Consider the following 19,908-nt stretch of genomic DNA (forward strand, 5'->3'; position numbering starts at 1 on the left):
CTTAGAACATGGGGTCTAAAACATTTAGTTACAGAGGCATGGCCGAGCTCCTAAAAAAAAGAAATTTCCACATTTGGGGAGTAAGACATATCAGCCTGCCCATCTTGTTGTGACAATTACAATAACCTCCAATCTAAGAACGTTAACAAGCCTTGATCTAGCAGATGTGAACGTTTAAAGGTGGAAGTGTGCCTAAGCTGGTAATGTAAAGTTGTTGAAAGTGTAATAGCACAGGATTAGACATTTTGAACAAAAACTCTAAATAACAATGTTGACTTTTTTACGAATAAAAACATTAACTGAAAACGCCTGTGCTATTGCACTTTGAACAACTTTTACATTATCAGCTTGGGCAAGAGGCAATGCTAGACGGAGCCCGAGTTCACTACAAGCTGGAGGCTAGCCAACTTGTACTGCCTCTAGCGGTGCTTCTTGGCGAAAGGAAAAATAACCCAAGAAAGTAATGTCCCCCACCCCTGTGGTGTTTACTTCTCTTCATGAATTAATGCAATGGTTATTAAATTGTGTGATTTATATTAACATACCTGAACAAGACATATCCTTAGGATTCCTGCATGTACAGTTGAATTCATTGTTCAGTTTGACACGCTTTACCAGCTACCGCCTTGAGATATCGTCGGGTCGTTTCACTCATTTGCTGCTTAGCTTTCAATGATTCTTAAGACAAAAACAAATCGATTTAAGAATTCCTATGCACTCTAATTATATCCTACTACATATGTTGCTATGGATACGGCGTCGCACTCGACACGCTCAATTAAGCAAACTTAAATCGTGAGCTATTTTTGATTGAAAGTCTTCACCTACAGCAAATTACCCCAATGCAAACAAAGAGGGCATAAAGTAGGGCAGTAACAACTCTGGGCTGAACAGTTTTCGCTTTGAAAGTTTAAGGGTACGTTAGCGGTATGCGCGTGCACATTTCTCTACCATCTTATTGGTTTAAATATGGTGAAGAAGATATTAGGAGGAGAGAGGGGGAGAAGGTGTCTCGCCTTTAAAAAGCTGCTAGCTTCCACTCCTCTTCTTTATATCTTCATTGGTTTAATTTATAATATACGTCAATTGCGTCCTTAACTCTTTAAGTAGAGATAGTGATCAAAGACCCTAAAACTAACATGACACGCTAATACTAGATCATAACTGCTAACAGCCTTGGAGCTATAACATCCGGAATTTTTTGGGGAAAAGGTCAAAAGTGACCTAGGGTGTTATTACTCTAGTCTCCTGTGGAGGAGGGTTACATTGATTAGTTTAATTAAAGACAAAAACAATATTTGAATAATTTAAAATAGGAATACATAGATTTGTTCTACTTGGAATATTTAAGAGGCAATAAACCCCATACTAATATCTGATTCACGATAAGGGGAAGGGCTTAATACTTTGTAAAACCGCCCACTCCTCCTTCCTCGCGTTTCATTGGCTATTCACACATTTAGGACAACCGTCAACCCTAGGTTAACTCGTTCAGAAAACGCAAAGAGATATTTTGTAAATTCGTGTTTGACTCTCAGTCTTGGCGCAGGTCGCTACTACGTCAATATCACGTGGTTTCTAAGTTCAAATACATTATGCATGACGTCAAGGGTGACGTTTTTCACACCTCCCCTTTAATTCAAGCAGAAAGGCTTAAAAAATTACCTGTTAAAGATTCCAAGTAAAAGAAAACTATGTATTACTGGTTGAAATAGTATTCGACCCACGTTTTATTTCAAGGGCCACGTTAGTTACTAGCGCGTTCTTGTAGCTTTTTACTTTTCCCTTAAACAGTATATCGTCAAATTCTAAAATTTTTATCTTGAACTTTTCGAGGAAGTTATTAGAGTAATAAGGGCCTTAGTTATAAAAATAAAATAAGGCATACTCACCTACCACTTGTTTACAACCTGCAAGTTGTAAGAACGAAAACCGAAACGTGTTTTGAAAGTTAAATCTGATGTAGAAGGCACTGTTTACTCAATGGTTTAGGGAAAATATTTTACCTTCAACCACCGCTTTAGCTTACTAAGTAGCGACAATAATCAATAAAGTTTTATACAAAGTTTATCCAAAAGAAAAAAATTTAAGTGCAAAAATATCGGCATTCGATGTTTGCTAAACCTGTCAATCTTTCATAGTTATCTTTAAAGGGGTAAAGAAATAGAAAAACCAGTTCTTTTTAGTTGACTGACGGTCTTAAAATACGCGTAAAAACATAATGGTATACCAAATTTTCAAAAGTTGTGGTTTTTAGCTCGCTAAGCCTAACTCCATTTTGCAACAAAGTTTTGAAATTTTACATGAAAAAATAAAATATCCGCGACCAATCAGGGGCCACTAAAAATAACAGAGATCAGACTTTTGAACTTCTGCTATTCGCTAAGCCTAACTCCATTTTGCAACAAAGTTTTGAAATTTTACATGAAAAATAAAATATCCGCGACCAATCAGGGGCCACTAAAAATAACAGAGATCAGACTTTTGAACTTCTGCTATTCGCTAAGCTGTGTTGCGCTGAAAATTCAAACTCTGAACAGATGGAAATTTCTTTAAAATTGTTTGATAATTTTTATGTGCAAACCGAAAATATTTCGAAAATGGAAACAGCTCCATGTTTGAGTGTTGACGTCATGAGGGTGTCAATTTCTGACGGTAAGGAGCTGTAGCTGGATTTGCGACTGGCGTTTCTCACGATGCCATAATGCAGGGCTACATCACAACAGTGTCGCTTTCTTCAGAAAGTCGCCAAAGATTATTTGAACCGCAAACGACATTTGTCAACTCATAAGACATGCCTAAGTACTTTTTATTTCATACTCTATTTAAATAAAAATGCTTCGATCCAAAATTTAAAAACGCTATCATAACGCAAGTAGCCCTTTAAGTTCCAATGCATCAGCTTGGACAAAAACAGGTCGATAATGTTTGCATTAGGATTTTCAAGAAATCTACGGCACGAATCATTCCACCATTGTTGGCATGGTGTTTTCATATTATTTTATTATCGATAAACGGTCGAGAGTAAATAACTTACTAATAAAAAAGTTTTAAGGTTTTAACATACTTTGAATGAAGTCAGCACGAAGGGCTGTAACACTCAGATTCTCTGTACACACAGAAAATGAGGTCACGTGCATAAATTTTAGCCCTGGAGTTTTAAATATTACATAATGTTATGAATCTATACCAGTTCTAACTAGTCGATTAGATTAAATTGTTGGTTAACATGTCTATGACGCGTTTTGCGTGCCCATCTTGTTTAGATAATTTCAATAGCCTCCAACCAAAGAACGTTAATGAGACTTTATCAGCAGGTAGAAATGTAACAGTATTTAGGGGCAAATTGGCCCCTATCCATAACATGGAAAAAAAGTTCCTTGAGAAACTTAGCATTACATCAATTAGAAGTGTCACAATTATTGTTACTTGTGACCCTACAAAATGATTAATCTGTGATCTAAAAATATTTAAATGAAAAAAAAAAGAATAACCTATATTTACTCTCGTATCGTGAATAGATAAATTTTATATCTCCAATTGTTTAGTGGAAAACCGATATCATATCTCTTGAAGTTTAGAACTTATTATCCAATTTTACATAATAGAAACAGATTAAACTAGATATTAACATAATAGCCAGATACAAATACAATCTCATTTAAAAAACACGTGACAAGGGTGGCATTTTCTACCAGTTAATTGATATTTAATATTCATTTAAAACTTAACTGAGCTACGTATTTGGTGTGTCTGAAGAACACTTGATATTGAAGGATTTGTGCAAATAAAAATTAAAACATTTAGACCTATTTAGTTTCCATGGTGTAAATGAGAAAATATTGCAATTCTTTGTTCCACAGTCTAATCGCAGTTAATACTTCATATTAATCTACTTCTAGTCAGAGGCCCGTGTCAAGGTAAGAAGCTATATAAGATTACCCACCTTTTCAAGGATCGTTATCAACCCACTCCAAATAAAACTACGCTAATTGTAACAATAAGTTAATACCAACCGAGTCAGTTCCATTACGTTTGCACCTTTGAAAATACATAGTCAAAATGCTTAGTTTTTGGTTATTTCGGATAGCCATTGCTATAGTGATATGCGCAACACACCTAGCTTTTTCCGAGGACACCATTTCGGTCATAACAACGTACGGGGAAGTCGTTGGTAGACACGTCAAAGTTTCAATACCTTCAGAAACGACTCCAAGAGATGCTTACGTTCAAACATTCGAAGGCATACCATTTGCCAAACCACCAATTGGCGAGTTGCGATTTCGTCCTCCTGTTGAACCAACACCGTGGGTTGGTAAAGTGGAAGCCCTGAAGCCAGCAAGTTCCTGCATTCAACTAATTCCCGATTTTATTGACCCTAACGGAACAAGTACCTCCGAAGACTGTCTTTACTTAAATGTATGGGTTCCATTACCGCTTCAGAAAAACGCTCCCGTTATGGTATGGATATACGGAGGTGGTTTCTCGATGGGCTCAACCACGCCCTACAATTACCAAACCTTCGCCGCAACCGAAGGAGTTATTGTAGTCTCCATGAGTTACCGAGTAAATTCACTTGGGTTTTTGTACTTGGATAGCGAGGAATGTCCAGGTAACATGGGGCTCATGGACCAACAGTTGGCTTTAAAATGGGTTAAGAACAACATAGATCGTTTCGGTGGAGACCCAAATAAAGTTACCATTTTTGGACACAGCGCCGGAGCTGTGTCTACATCACTGCATCTTTTTAATCGTAATGGACAAGATCTTTTCAATAGGGTCATTGTACAAAGCGGTCCAGCTGGTGCACCTTGGGCCTCGGATAAACGTGAGAAGGCCTTAGAGAAAGGCTTAAAAGTCGCTGAAGTTGTCGGTTGTGGAGATAACATACTTAATAAAAAATCTATATTGGAATGTTTACGAAGTGTCGATGCCAAATTACTGGCCTCGGCGTCCGCAACAATGGGTGACATTTTTACCATGTACCACCGACCAGTGGTTGATGACAAAATAGTTTTTGATAATCCAGCTACAACAGTGAACGACATAAAAGATAAGGAGGTGATGTTTGGAGTTACGTCTGATGATACCGCCTTTTTGGTGACTTTAATGATGAAACAACGAAAAATACCACCAGAAGATATTTTTAAAGGTAGGTGTTTGTTTGAATGCACTATTTCATTTGTGATGACCAGTAGAAGGCCATGTTTGGTACCCTATTCTCTCTGAGTGACATCACGACTACACATTTTGAGATATCTCTATAATTAAGATTAAAACTATGCCCAAACGTAAGCAAAAATTGGGTACAGAAAACTGTATCCGTAACCATGCCGAGAGATACCCAAGAGAGGGGTACATATTTAGACCGAGTTAGGCACATAATTTTATAATTCATCTCTTGAAATCGGTAACAGTACCTTTCCTATAGTATATTGCTAGTTCAAATTTATCTCAATAGCGACGCTCTATAACATGGCAAAAGTTTTCGAGATATTTTCCTTATAGCCCATCACGTTTACCTTAAAGCAATTGTCAAAAATGAAGGTTCTTTCAGCAATATGGTTTTCACCAAAATCCCTATTGAAAATCTGATTTTGAAAAGAAGAGTTGACCTAAAGTTATTTTCACGTTAATCTTTATTTTTCTAGAGTTCGCCAAAAGCTATTTGGAAGATCCTAACGACGACGTGCTAAAATCAGTAAAGTACTATTACAAAGACCATTGTAACGCGATAAAAGATTATGTGGAAGAAAAATCGACACTCCGGTTTGGAACGGACATAAACTTCGCGTGCCCAACAGTTGAGGTGGTGGACATGTTAGGAAAAGCTGGGGTTAAGACGTTCTTGTTTCAATGGAACTACAGACCACTCGCATCCCAATTGCCAGTTTGGGTTCAAGCGGATCATGGAGACGAGTTGGGTTTCGTCATGGGTGAAAATCTTCAAAATGATGCCGAAGTCGCGCTGTCTAAAAGAACTATGAGATATTGGGGAAGCTTTGCAAAATACGGGTAAGTTAACATAGCTATTGAACTTAGAACAACTTTTACATTATCAGCTAAGGCACACTTCTACCTATAAACTACACTTCTGCTAGATAAAGGCTCTTTAACGTTCTTAGATTGGAGGCTAATGAAATTGTCTAAACAAGTTGAGCACGCCGATATGTCTTACACCATTTGCCAATTTCCTTGTTTTAGAATTTCAGGGGCTCACTTTTCGCTCAGTCTGACTCCAATAAGGATTGGGGACTTGCGATAGGCTGTGTTCCTAATCCTACCTGATTTACAATCGGTATTTTACTAAACATTTCAATCTTTTTCACCTTACAGTGACCCCAATATAGAAAATCTCCCTACTACTGACGAAATCGGAAACTTTACTGAATTTATCGAGTCATGGCCGGTGTATACATTTGAAAATAAGGGACGTCTAGACATAGACCTTTATCAATCTTTGGCCGCCTACGGACATTTTCGCGAAGAGCAGTGTCGTTTTTGGAAACATGACTATCCACTACTTTGGGGAAAATTCACGTGAACACGATTATTGTTATTCCCAAATTAAAACCAATCAAATTTGTCTATATTTACGATGAATAAATCAGATTTTATACCGAATTTTAATAATATATATTATTATATATATATATTATATTATATTATATTATATTATATTATATTAGTATATATATTATTGTTTACTGTGAATATAAACTAAAGGCTTTTTCAGACGATACAACTTTTGACTCAACTAGATGGGTCAAAAAGTTGAGCCAGCAAAAATTGGTAACGTATTTCATTGAGTGTCAAGCTTACGTTTTTTTGTAATTGCAAAAGATATCCCTGAGTGGCGCTAACGGTTGCGAAAAATTTAGGCACGGAAGTATTAGAAAAAATATTTGTATACTGTTTCCGCTTTACGACTACAATTTGCCTGAACGTTGCTCCAGGAAGCTGGAGTATAACGTTTTGCATGGATGGAAAAAAGACTAAAACACTCGAGTGTTCCAGGGACCAAATGTTAAGCTACGTTTCACTACTCGCTTTCTCATTTATTGCGGGTATTTCAACAACTTCGTTGGAAAATGAAAGATTAATTGTTAGCTCTTCATACGGAGACGTGGTTGGAAAATACATCAAAATTATACAAAAACGAGTTTTGCTTCGCAGTCCTTAAAAAAACTGCATTTATACACAATCCGCGACACCTTTTCAAACCCACAAAGGGCCAGAAATTAGAAATTATTTTATGTATTGCAATTTGAAATGAAGTTTAATCGATATGAGAAATTTGCTTTTAATTGCGTAGTTCAAACATTTGTTATGATTAGAAATTTTACAACAAAAACGGGTATAAATGCGGCGTTTCGAGATAAAGGGAGCTTAGATTTTCACGTATGAAATTATATAGAATCTGTTCCCCTAAAAACTTATCCCTGTCAAATAATTAGAGCGAAAAAATAGAAAATGAGCTTTTAGCATTTTAGTTTTTCAGGGTGGAAGAGATAAGAACACTTATTTCGAGTAAAATGTCGCTTTACTACTACTAAAATGAGGTCCCTCATTCTGATTTGTGGTTTTAAAAGCAATGTCGTATTTCAGACATTTATCATACATTCAGAAAAGGTGTTATTATGCGTGTTGTTACATCTTGTATAAGTTTTAAATCTTCAATTCGAACTCGAGTCATAATAGTCCTTGATTTAGCTCTTTGTTCCGAAATCCCGCATTTATACCCGTTTTTGTTGTAAAATTTCTAATCATAACAAATGTTTGAACTACGCAATTAAAAGCAAATTTCTCATATCGATTAAACTTCATTTCAAATTGCAATACATAAAATAATTTCTAATTTCTGGCCCTTTGTGGGTTTGAAAAGGTGTCGCGGATTGTGTATAAATGCAGTTTTTTTAAGGACTGCGAAGCAAAACTCGTTTTTGTATAATATCTGTCCCTTTTCGGGGAGAAACGTTATTTGGGAATAAATTAGTTCTGGAATAGTGAAACTCATTCGCCCAATTTTTTAAGACTAATTATATAGTATTTCACTAAATCGTAACTTGCATTCGGAAATTGGAATGGTCGGATAATACAATGCACTGTATAAAAACACACTATGCTAAATATTCGTTGAAACCATGTGAAAATTATAAAAATTCTCCATCTATTTCTTTGTGATCATTTAACGTTAGGCTTACAAAGACAAAAATTAGGCCCAAAGAGTTTAAAAAAAAATCACGTGAACTTAATTAGAGAATCAAAATGGTGAAATTAAGCGCGAGATTTGAATTGAAACTTTTATTGAAATTCAGCGCGTGCTGGCGCGTGAGCTAGCGCGTGGTTTAAAAATATTTTTTTAAAACCTATACAAAAAGGCCAAGTTAACCTTACACTACGAGAAATGATATACTATACCTTTTCAGCCTTTGCTAGTGCTGTAAAGTTAGGCTGTGAAAAAAGTGTACCCCCTTGGTCGCGAAAATGTTTCCACCTCATAATGTTAAGCTCCATAGAGTTTAACATTACGATTTCGGATTGAGTATAAATAGACGGGATTTTCTTAATATCACTTCCAACGGGAAACAACGCCCACGTCAAATTATTCCAAGGAATTCCGTACGCAAAGGCACCCATTGGATATTTGCGATTCAAACAACCAATTGAACTAACGCCCTGGAATGGAACGCTGTTGGCACTGCACTCGCAAAAGTATTGCTCCCAAATGCCAGAGTCGTATAGTTGCAACTTTAGCATAACAGAATCCGAGACATCCGAGGATTGTCTACACTTAACCATTTGGGTGCCGAAAGGAGACCAAAATAACATGGACGTCATGGTGTACATTTATGGCACCGATTTTAGGATGGGGCCCACTAGGGAATATAATTTCGGAAAACTAGCTGCAATGGAAAACGTTATTGTGGTTTTGATGAACTATCGAATGAACTCACTTGGATTTCTATACTTGGATGACGATGAATGCCCGGGAAATATGGGTTTAATGGACCAGGAAATGGCTTTGAAGTGGGTTAGAAACAATATTAGGAACTTCGGCGGTGACCCCGAAAAGGTTACTATAATTGGTCATAGCTCCGGGTCATTTTCCACCGAGTATCACTTGCTTAATCTTAAATCAAGGAATTTATTCAAAAATGCAATTTTAATGAGTGGGTTTATTCCTCTTGATAGTAAAGTGAAGGAGTGCAGAAAAATTTACGCTCTGAAAGCAAGCTTCGAAGTAGCGATTAAGGTTGGTTGCGGAAATGATTTCAACAACATCAAGTCGACAATACAATGCCTGAGGAACGTAAATAGTTCTGACTTGGTTCGGGCTTCAGCTTCGATACAAGGCCTTCATGGTGGAACTCACAATACTGTTTTTCAACAAAGCTTGTCGTTAGAAAATCCGACAACATTGGAAAGTTTAAAAGGGAAAGATATTCTTTTAGGCATGTCTTCAAACGATGGTGCTTTTTTCGTTCATAATTTACTTGAAAAAGAGAACGTTTCAGTGACTAACGTGCTTAAAACCTTAATGGAAATTAACCATGGAAAAACTACGGATGATACTTCACAATCAATTAGATACTATTACAAGGACCATTGCAACAATATTGACAAGTTTAAGGAAGAGACTTTGGCAGCTAGTGTCGCGACGGATGCAGGGTTCACTTGTATCGCCTATGAATTGGCTGATAACCTATCCAAAGTTGGTGTTAATGTCTATTTTTACCGATGGACACATATGCCTCTATATTCCGATAAACCAATTTGGATGGGAGCCTATCATGCATGCGAACTACCCTTTCTACTTGGTAACGAAAACTTCTTGAAGGGTAAAGATGAAATACAACTTTCTAGACGACTAATGCGATACTTTGGGAATTTTGCAAAACATGGGTAAGACATGTTTTTTTTTTCGTTATAACGAGGCTCAAATAAATTTTAAGGAAAACCCGTTAGTGTACTTTTTGAAATGAATTTTATTTCGGAGAAACTAACATTTAAACTACAATTTGAATGAAAAGCACGAAGTTTAAAAATTTAATTATTTGCCAGTGCTATAAATGTTACACGGTTGTACCTTTCACAGTACTAAAATAATTAAGCGTAGTCTTTAAAAACCCTATCCTTCATAACGCTAAAGTGTTATAAGGAATCCATAATCTGTGTACATTTAACGAAGCCGGAAGTCCTTTACAACTACCAGTGAACATTTATAGAAAGGAGAGTGAAAGAGGGAAGGTAACTAAAACAGCACAGCCCGATCTCTCTCTCACGCGCACCTACCTCGACGCACAGCCGAGGAGCCAGACATCACGTGCTCGGTTAAGAAGGAAATTCAAAAGGGTAAATACGTAAAGACTGTTAGATTCTCTGTTGTGCCGATTGTGTATGTAAATTGAAAAAAGGGAGGGGGGGGTTGCTGGAGAATTGATCTCTCCGATTCTACTTCTCATACACTACAACTACAAAAATCTGTTCCACGACGTTTTTTATCTAGAAAGAACCAAATACGGAAACTGATTTTTCTGAATATTATAAGCAGGACTGCCGTTTCCGGTACAACCATTCGAATGAGAACAGCTGTTACTGCAAGCGTATAGTTGTGCCCATATCGGCGTGCAATCATTTATTATTTTTCACTTGCAAAAGGGTGGAAATTCAGAGAATCATTTGATACCTTTCAAAATGATTCATCACTGTATTGTAGATTTGATATTGCTCGCTCAAGTAATTAATATTGAAATGAAAATTTCGCCATTTAAAAACGAGACAATTTCCGTTAATACCAAATACGGAGAGATAGTCGGAAAATACGAAAAGATTTCAATAGAGATCGAAAGTTCATCGAAAGAGATGTACGTTAAAGTTTTTGAGGGTATTCCGTTTGCGCAACCGCCAATTGGAAATTTACGGTTCAAACCGCCGAGTGAACCAAAACCATGGACTGAACCATTGTTGGCCACCAAACCCTACAAGTTCTGCGCGCAACTAGAAAGGAATGATTCCGAGCCGCACATTACGTATTCGAACATGGCCGAAGACTGCTTGTACTTAACAATTTGGGTACCAGATACAGTTCGGATAAATACCAGAATGTCCGTGATGGTGTATTTATTTGGAACCGCATTCGTTAAAGGACCATTGTTTCCGCCCAAATTTGGGATATTTGCGGCAACTCAAAATGTAATTGTGGTTTACATGAATTCTAGACTTGGCGCGTTAGGATACCTCTATTTTAACGACGAGGAATGTCCTGGTAACATGGGATTAATGGATCAAGAAATGGCTTCCAAATGGGTTCGTAATAACATTGAGAACTTTGGTGGTGATCCCGAGAAAGTAACTATCATGGGACATAGTTCCGGTTCAGTGTCAGTACATTATCATTTGCAAAACCCTAGTTCAAGATACTTGTTTAAAAGGGCGGTACTAATGAGTGGATATCTAATGAGAAACGGAAAACATTTTCGAAAAAGTGAAAATCTGGAAACAAGCTTTAAGTTAGCGAAAATCCTTGGTTGTGGCAGTAATTTAAACAACACTAAAAAGACCTTAGATTGTCTTCGTAATATTGATATTCGCGATTTACTCGTCGCTTCTTCAAAGAACCTAACATTTACGACTATTACACATTTACCCGTGCTGGATGACGAAAAAACATTATATGAAAGTTCATTACGATTACCGACCATGAAAGACAAGCAAGTTCTAATAGGAATTACGAATAGCGAAGGTGCTTATTCCTTGACTCGAAAATTCCCCGAAAATATAACTGTCAATGAAGCGTTAAAAGAAGTAGCCGAAACGTATTACGCATGCAACATTACGGATGACGTTTCAAGGTCATTTAAATATTACTACAAGGATCATTGTAGCAAGGTCAAAGAGTACGAGGCACAAATTTTGTCTACTCGTATGGCAACAGACAATATATTCACCTGTCAGGCGAATGAATTGGCAGACATCTTAGCCAGTACTGGTGTTACGACTTACTTTTATCAGTGGACGTATAGACCACTTCATTACGATGGACCAATCTGGGTTGGTGCCGATCACGGGACAGAATTTTATTTTCTATTAAGCTCTTATGACAAGATCAAAAACAGAGCTGAAATGCAACTTTCGCTTAGGTTTATGAAGTACTTTGGAAACTTCATTAAAACAGGGTAATGCTCTTTTAATTACTTTGACGTTATAAAGCTAAATATGGTATGATTTGATAATTCAGCCACGCTGTCACGAGGCGACAAAGCATATATATGTTATAGTCCTATTTTTCCCCTTGCCATCGATACTAAAAACTTGGGGTTAGATTAAACAGGCGACGGATAATTAATTCTCTCCTTAGGATTAACATTACACTCAACTTTGGAGGCTCATAACTCTGGTACTATTAACTAAAGGGGATACCTCTGTATGGTTTTAAAATTCAAATTAGGTCCAGATAATGAGGATAATTTGAAATAAGCTCCTCTGACCAATCGCGTAACGCCGTGCCTTTTTATTATCAAAATTATCGTGGCACGCTCCATGTCTCGCGATAAATTTTATTCGGCACGGAGCGTGCCAAGATAATTTTGTTAGTAAGAAGGTAGGACGTTACTTGATTGGTCAGAGGTACTTATTTCACATCATTCATAAAATCTCAACCTAATTTGAATTTGAAAATCATTCCGAGATGTTTCCTGTATGTTTCACTATGCAGATTGGTCTTTTAATTAGTAGAAGACTTTACATTGCTTTTCACACTCTCTTTAACGTATTTCATTGACTGAAAACCTTATTGTAGTTATGTTACTTTGCTTTCGTAGAGATATCTAACATGGTAATAATATAGCGATCCTGCATTTTATATTTTATAATAATTTCGCAATGGTTTAATATTAATTAGCAACTCAATTTACAAGCTTCTTACCTATTAACGGTTGAAGCTCCTATTGAATGGATCGGCTGCCATCTATTACGGTTTTTTGTAATTGTAAAAATAATCCCTAAGTGTCGCTAGCAGCCGCCAGAAATTTAGGCACGGCATAGTATTAGACGAAATATCTACATCCTGTTTCCAAACATCTGCCAATTGGCTGAACGTTGATCCAGGAAGCTGTAATATAAAGTTTTCAATGCATGGAAAACAAACCCCTAAACATACGATTGTTCTAGGGACGATATGCTACACTACATTTCACTACTCGTTTTTTTATTTATTGCGGATATTTTAACAACTTCGTTGGAAAATGAGAAAGTAATTGTTCGGTCTTCATACGGAGATGTGGTTGGAAAATACATCAAAATATCGCTTCTAACGGGGAACAACGACCACGTCAAACTATTCCAAGGAATTCCGTACGCAAAGGCACCCATTGGAAATTTGCGATTCAAACCACCAGTTGAACCAACGCCCTGGAATGGAAGGTTATTGGCACTGCACCCACAAAAGTATTGCTCCCAAATGCCAAAGTCTTATAGTGGCAACTTTAGCATAACAGAATCCGATACATCCGAGGATTGTCTACACTTAACCATTTGGGTGCCGAAAGGAGACCAAAATAACATGGACGTCATGGTGTACTTTTATGGCACCGATTTTAGGAAGGGGCCCACTAGAGAACAGGGCCGTCTTAAGGCATGGGCTATATGGGCTATAGCCCAGGGCCCCGCGTGAATTGGGGGCCCCAAAGTTCTTAATCAAAAAGTAGGCAATACATAATTATGGCCTTAACCCTTCGAGGAAATATTAAGTTGGGAACAAACTTTCTAACCAAAATCCCTGCGAACCCACTTTCAAAAGAGGTTCATAGCCTACACTAGGTATCATGTCCTCAACCACCCTTTTCAGATAGATTCGCACATGCGTACAGAGAGAAAAGTATATCCAGCCCAAGATGCAGCCATGTCATCGTTCTATTCTCTTACTCCTTTGGCATTAATTTGGGAGAGCTAAACTTTTTTATTGTTCCGACCGACTGAAAAATCAAAACCCTAGTTCCCGTTCGTCACATCAAAGAAACACTGATTAGTAACAAGTCACCCAATTTTGGTTTAGCGGTTAGCCAAATTCAATCGGTTTATTAAATCTAATCAACTCAATGTCTTTCAATCTAAACTGTATTTTCACTTTACTTAATCTGTTACTTTATATGTTTACTACGTTCATCAAGGCCTGTGCGCGGCTTTGATTTTCATTTTTCGTTTGGCAATTTAAGTAATCGGATTCCCTCGTCCGAGAGCGCTGTTAGCTAGACTTAAGGAATTTGAAATGTTCATTTTCTTGCGCTTCGAATTAGAAATGTTCATTTTCGTGCGCTTGGCACTAGAAATGTTCATTTTCGGGCACGTTTTGGTCCAGATCGCAATGCCATCTCGCGATAAAATAGATAAAAATCCCCAATTCTTTCCCAAGTTGATGCTTACAAGTTTTATTCTCGTGAGAACCGGTCCCTTCGGTCATGGCCAACTTAGATTACCGGTGGTAGAAGGCCTGCCAGCTTTACCCGAGCCCCATGTTCCGACTTTCGCCGTTAGGTGCGCTACCAACCCAGTTTTCCTCATAATGCTTTTTCTATGGGAAAAAAAATTCGGAAGTGGACTCGGTTTAAGAGCATTTTTAATATATTTACCGATTTGTTTCGTGGCCGGATTTTAAATGAGAAGTCAAGTAAGTTTTAATTTATATTTTGAGACCTATTTCATAATTTTCCGTCCGTTATTTGACGAGTAATCAACATTCAAAGTAGGGGACGAAAAATTATGAAATAGGTCTTTAAATATAAATTAAAACTTACTTGACTTCTCATTTAAAACTCGGCCAGGAAAAAATTGGTAAATATATTAAAAATGCTCTTAAACCGAGTCCACTTCCGAATTTCTTTTCCCATAGAAAAAGCATTATGAGGAAAACTGGGTTGGTAGCGCACCTAACGGCGAAAGTCGGAACTAGGGGCGATTTTGCTTGTCGTTTTTTAACATGGGGCTCGGGTAAAGCTGGCAGGCCTTCTACCACCAGTAATCTAAGTTGGCCATGCTTCGGTCAAAGATTCTGTTTTAATTGTCATGATTAGTCACATCTCCTCAAGCAGGCAGTTAAAGTTATTTTTACTATAGAAATTAATGAATTTTTTTTCACAATACCGGGGACAACATCATCGGATTCTCATTTACACCAAAAGGATAATGTATCTCAGTAAGAGCCTGATGAGCGTTAAATTGAAAGAGAAAGCTTATCGCTACTGTATTAGAACATCATGTTGACGCTCTTCCTGGAATTTGTATATTTTTTATGAGTCTGATGACATGAAGTTATTTTGTTAAATGCTGACTCAAGTGTTTTACAACTAAATATTTATTTTTTTATGTTGCTGAAATAATTAGCCCTGGGCCCCATGACGCCTTAAGACGGCCCTGCTAGAGAATATAACTTCGGAAAACTAGCTGCCATGGAAAACGTTATTGTGGTTTTGATGAACTATCGAATAAACTCACTAGGATTTCTATACTTTGATGACGATGAATGCCCGGGAAATATGGGTTTAATGGACCAAGAAATGGCTTTGAAGTGGGTTAGAAACAATATTAAGAACTTTGGCGGTGACCCCGAAAAGGTCACTATAATTGGACATAGCTCCGGTTCATTTTCCATCGAGTATCATTTGCTTAATCCTAAATCAAGGAATTTATTCAAAAGGGCAATTTTAATGAGTGGGTTTATTCCTCTTGATAGTAAAATGAAAGAGTCCAGTAAAATTGACGCTCTCAAAGCAAGCTTCGAAGTAGCGACAAAGGTTGGTTGCGCAAATGATTTCAACAACATCAAGTCGACAATACAATGCCTGAGGAACGTAAATAGTTCTGACTTGGTTCGGGCATCAGCTTCGATACAAGACCTTCGTGGTGGAACTCATAATCTTGTTTTTGAACAAAGCTTGTCGTTAAAAAATCCGACAACATTGGAAAGTTTAAAAGGGAAAGATATTCTTTTAGGCATGTCTTCAAACGATGCTGCTTCTATCGTTCATAATTTACTTGAAAAAGATAACGTTTCAGTGACTAACGTTCTTAAGACCATATTGGAAATACATCATGGAAAAACAACGGATGATACTTTACAATCGATTAGATACTATTACAAGGACCATTGCAACAATATTGACAAGTTTAAGGAAGAGACTTTGGCAGCTAGTGTCGCGACGGATGCAGGGTTCACTTGTATCGCCTATGATTTGGCTGATACCTTATACAAAGCTGGTGTTAATGTCTATTTTTATCGATGGAAACACAGACCTCTATATTCCGATAAACCAGTTTGGATGGGAGCCTATCATGCTTGTGAACTACATTTTCTACTTGGTAACGAAAACTTCTTGAAGAGTAAAGATGAAATACAACTTTCTAGACGATTAATGCGTTACATTGGGAATTTTGCGAAACATGGGTAAGACGCGTTTGAAACTTTCGTTTTTTCTTTTATGACGAGGTTCAATTCAAAACTGAATGAAAACCCGTTTGTGTCTTTTTTCTTAAATGAGTATTAATTTGGGGAAATAACATTTAAACTAGAACTTGGATGGTAAGCACGAAGGTTAAGAATTAAATCACTTGTCAGTGCAATAAACATCGAGGGGCGTTACTGTACTAAAATAATGAAGCGTAGTCTTTAACAAGTTGGGAAACCAAAATAAACCTCTACGAGGCGAGACGCAATTAAGAGGTTTTTTAAGTAATTAAATAAATATAATTGATATTAATTATGTTAATTGTCTTTAATTTACCTTAATTCTAGTTAAATCGATTTAAGAAACTTTATTCCTAAATTCATTTTAAACATAGCTATCGTTGACGTTTGAATTCAAGCGTAGTAATCTTTAACTATTTTAGGAAATTTAGGGTATATAAGGCGACTGATTCCTAATAAATGATACGAAAAGCCGCTATTGCGTGAACCTTTGGTGGAAGCCCTGCCATTGGAAGGCTAGACGTTTCTCGTAACCTTAGCCGATCGCCGCGTACATCTTAACCCTAACGACGATAATGGAATTGCGAACGCCTTCCGGATATAGCATATACGTTTGCTTCGATTTGCCAACTGCGAACGCGTTGACAGACACACAGACAAAACTATTTATCGGGTATGTGATTCAAATGCTCTGATGTTGGGAAGAGTCAGGTTACAATTACCCGCCTTCTGGTCCACTTCACTCGAAGAGAAGTATCATACACTTCTGTCAATACGGAACTGATTTTTATGAATATTTTAGCAGCACTACCTTTTCCGGTACAATCCCTCGAATGTGCACAGCTGTTGCTGTAATCGTATCGATATTCCTGTATCCGAGCTCAAACATTTACTATTTTTCACTTGCAAAAAGGTGGAAATTCAGAATATCCTTTGATGCCTTGTAAAATGATTAAACACTGTATTGTAGGAATAATATTACTCGCTCTAGTAATTAACATTGAAATGAAACTTGGGCCATTTGAAAACGAAACCATATCCGTTTATACCAAATACGGAGAGATAGTTGGAAAATACGAAAAAGTTTCAATAGAGATCGAAAGTTCAACGAAAGAGATGTACGTTAAAGTTTTTGAAGGTATTCCGTTCGCGCAACCGCCAATAGGAAATTTACGCTTCAAACCGCCAAGTGAACCAAAACCATGGACTGAACCATTGTTGGCCACCAAACCCTACAAGTTTTGCGCGCAAATAGAAAGGAACGATTCCGAGCCGCATATTACGTATTCTAACATGGCCGAAGACTGCTTGTACTTAACAATTTGGGTACCAGATACAGCTCGGACAAATACCAGAATGTCCGTAATGGTGTTTATATTTGGAACAGCATTCTTTAAAGGACCATTGTTTCCGCCCAAATTTGGGATATTTGCGGCAACTCAAAATGTAATTGTGGTTTACATGAATTCTAGACTCGGCGCGTTAGGTTACCTTTATTTTAACGACGAGGAATGCCCTGGTAACATGGGATTAATGGATCAAGAAATGGCTTTCAAATGGGTTCGTAATAACATTGCAAACTTTGGTGGTAATCCCGAGAAAGTAACCATCATGGGACATAGTTCCGGTTCAATGTCAGTACATTATCATTTGCAAAACCCTAGTTCACGATACTTGTTTAAGAGGGCGGTACTAATGAGTGGATACCTAATTAAAAACGGAAGACATTTGCGGAAAAGTGAAAATCTGGAAACCAGCTTTAAGTTAGCGAAAAGGCTTGGTTGTGGCAATAATTTAAACAACACTAGAAAGACCTTAGATTGTCTTCGTAATATTGATTTTCGCGATTTACTCGTCGCTTCTTCAAAGATCCTCACATTTACGACTATTATGCATTTCCCCATGCTGGATGACGACGAAACATTATATGAAAGTTCACTAAGATTGCCGAGCATGAAAGACAAGCAAGTTCTTTTAGGAGTTACGAATAGCGATGGTGCTTATTCCTTGACTCGAAAATTCCCCGAAAATATAACTGTCAATGAAGCGTTGAAAGAAGTAGCCGAAACGTATTACGCATGCAATATTACGGATGACGTTTCAAAGTCATTTAAATATTACTACAAGGATCATTGCAGCATCGTCAAAGAGTACGAGGCACAAATATTGTCTACTAGAATGGCAACAGATAACATGGTTACTTGTCCCGCAAATGAATTGGCAGACATCTTAGCCAGTACTGGTGTTACGACTTACTTCTATCAGTGGACGTATAGACCACTTCATTACGATGGACCAATCTGGGTTGGTGCCGATCACGCGGCAGACTTTTTTTTTCTATTAAGCTCTTATGACAAGATCAAAAACAGAGCTGAAATGCAACTTTCGCTTAGGTTTATGAAGTACTTTGGAAACTTCATTAAAACAGGGTAATGCTCTTTTAATTACTTTGACGTAAATTTGATAACTAAGCCACGCTGACACGAGGCGACAAAGCAAATATACGCAATATCCTTTGAGTATGTTATAGTCCTATTTGTCCCCTTGCCATCCCATCGATAGTAAAAACTAGGGTTTAGATTAAACAGGAGCCGAATAATTAACGAAAATGTTCATAAACATTCTCTCCTTAGGATTAACATTACACTCAACTTCGGAGGCTCATAACTATGGTTCTATTAACTATAGGGGGATATCCTTTGATACCTCCGTATGATTTTAAAATTCAAATTAGGTCCAGATTTTGAGGATAATTTGAAATAAGCCCCTCTCACCATTCGCGTAACGCCCTGCCTATTTATTATCAAAATTCCATGTCTTGCGATAAATTTCATTCTGCACGGAGCGTGCCAAGAGAATTATGTTAACAAAAAGGCAGGACGTTACGTGATTGGTCGGAGTTACTTGTTTCAAATCATTCATAAAATCTCAAACTAATTGGAATTTTAAAATCTTTCCGAGATATTTCCTGTATGTTTCACTATGCAGATTGGTCTTTTAATTACTAGAAGACTTTACATTGCTTTTCACACTCTCTTTAACATATTTCATTGACTGAAAATCTTATTGTAGTTATGTTACTTTGCTTTCGTAGAGATATCTAACATGGTAATAATATAGCGATCCTGCATTTTATATTTTATAATAATTTCGCAATGGTTTAATATTAATTAGCAACTCAATTTACAAGCTTCTTACCTATTAACAGTTGAAGCTCCTATTGAATGGATCGGCTGCCATCTATTACGGTTTTTTGTAATTGTAAAAATAATCCCTAAGTGTCGCTAGCAGCCGCCAGAAATTTAGGCACGGCATAGTATTAGACGAAATATCTACATCCTGTTTCCAAACATCTGCCAATTGGCTGAACGTTGATCCAGGAAGCTGTAATATAAAGTTTTCAATGCATGGAAAATAAACCCCTAAACATACGATTGTTCTAGGGA

At 37.2% G+C, this 19,908-nt stretch overlaps 5 protein-coding genes across 5 annotated transcripts; all 5 read left to right on the forward strand.

Moving 5' to 3' along the window:
- The first annotated feature begins 4,062 nt into the window (after nucleotides 1-4,062).
- LOC149678344 (acetylcholinesterase-like) lies at nucleotides 4,063-9,910 on the forward strand. Its single transcript, XM_089835847.1, has 4 exons — nucleotides 4,063-5,152; nucleotides 5,652-6,015; nucleotides 6,337-6,497; nucleotides 8,556-9,910. Exons 1-4 carry the CDS (start codon nucleotides 4,063-4,065, stop codon nucleotides 9,908-9,910), a joined length of 2,970 nt encoding a protein of 989 aa, XP_089691973.1.
- A 788-nt stretch (nucleotides 9,911-10,698) lies between these two features.
- On the forward strand, nucleotides 10,699-12,183 carry LOC149678345 (acetylcholinesterase 1-like). Its single transcript, XM_089835848.1, has one exon. The coding sequence runs from the start codon at nucleotides 10,699-10,701 to the stop codon at nucleotides 12,181-12,183; it is 1,485 nt and encodes a 494-aa protein (XP_089691974.1).
- Nucleotides 12,184-15,183: 3,000 nt separating this feature from the next.
- On the forward strand, nucleotides 15,184-16,445 carry LOC149678346 (acetylcholinesterase-like). The gene is made up of 2 exons (XM_089835849.1): nucleotides 15,184-15,241; nucleotides 15,406-16,445. Exons 1-2 carry the CDS (start codon nucleotides 15,184-15,186, stop codon nucleotides 16,443-16,445), a joined length of 1,098 nt encoding a protein of 365 aa, XP_089691975.1.
- On the forward strand, nucleotides 16,319-18,294 carry LOC149678347 (acetylcholinesterase 4-like). The gene is made up of 5 exons (XM_089835850.1): nucleotides 16,319-16,441; nucleotides 16,567-16,726; nucleotides 16,885-17,375; nucleotides 17,433-18,151; nucleotides 18,271-18,294. Exons 4-5 carry the CDS (start codon nucleotides 17,468-17,470, stop codon nucleotides 18,292-18,294), a joined length of 708 nt encoding a protein of 235 aa, XP_089691976.1. The 5' UTR covers nucleotides 16,319-16,441; nucleotides 16,567-16,726; nucleotides 16,885-17,375; nucleotides 17,433-17,467.
- Nucleotides 18,188-19,878, forward strand: LOC149678348 (acetylcholinesterase 1-like). Its single transcript, XM_089836325.1, has 2 exons — nucleotides 18,188-18,891; nucleotides 19,671-19,878. The coding sequence occupies exons 1-2, from the start codon at nucleotides 18,353-18,355 to the stop codon at nucleotides 19,672-19,674; spliced, it is 543 nt and encodes a 180-aa protein (XP_089692451.1). The 5' UTR covers nucleotides 18,188-18,352; the 3' UTR covers nucleotides 19,675-19,878.
- The last annotated feature ends 30 nt before the right edge of the window (nucleotides 19,879-19,908 follow it).

Source organism: Phalangium opilio, unplaced genomic scaffold (assembly GCF_054372755.1).
Source record: "Phalangium opilio isolate 3A_F unplaced genomic scaffold, DU_Popi_V2 ptg000042l_1, whole genome shotgun sequence".
Taxonomy (NCBI): Eukaryota; Metazoa; Arthropoda; class Arachnida; order Opiliones; family Phalangiidae; genus Phalangium; species Phalangium opilio.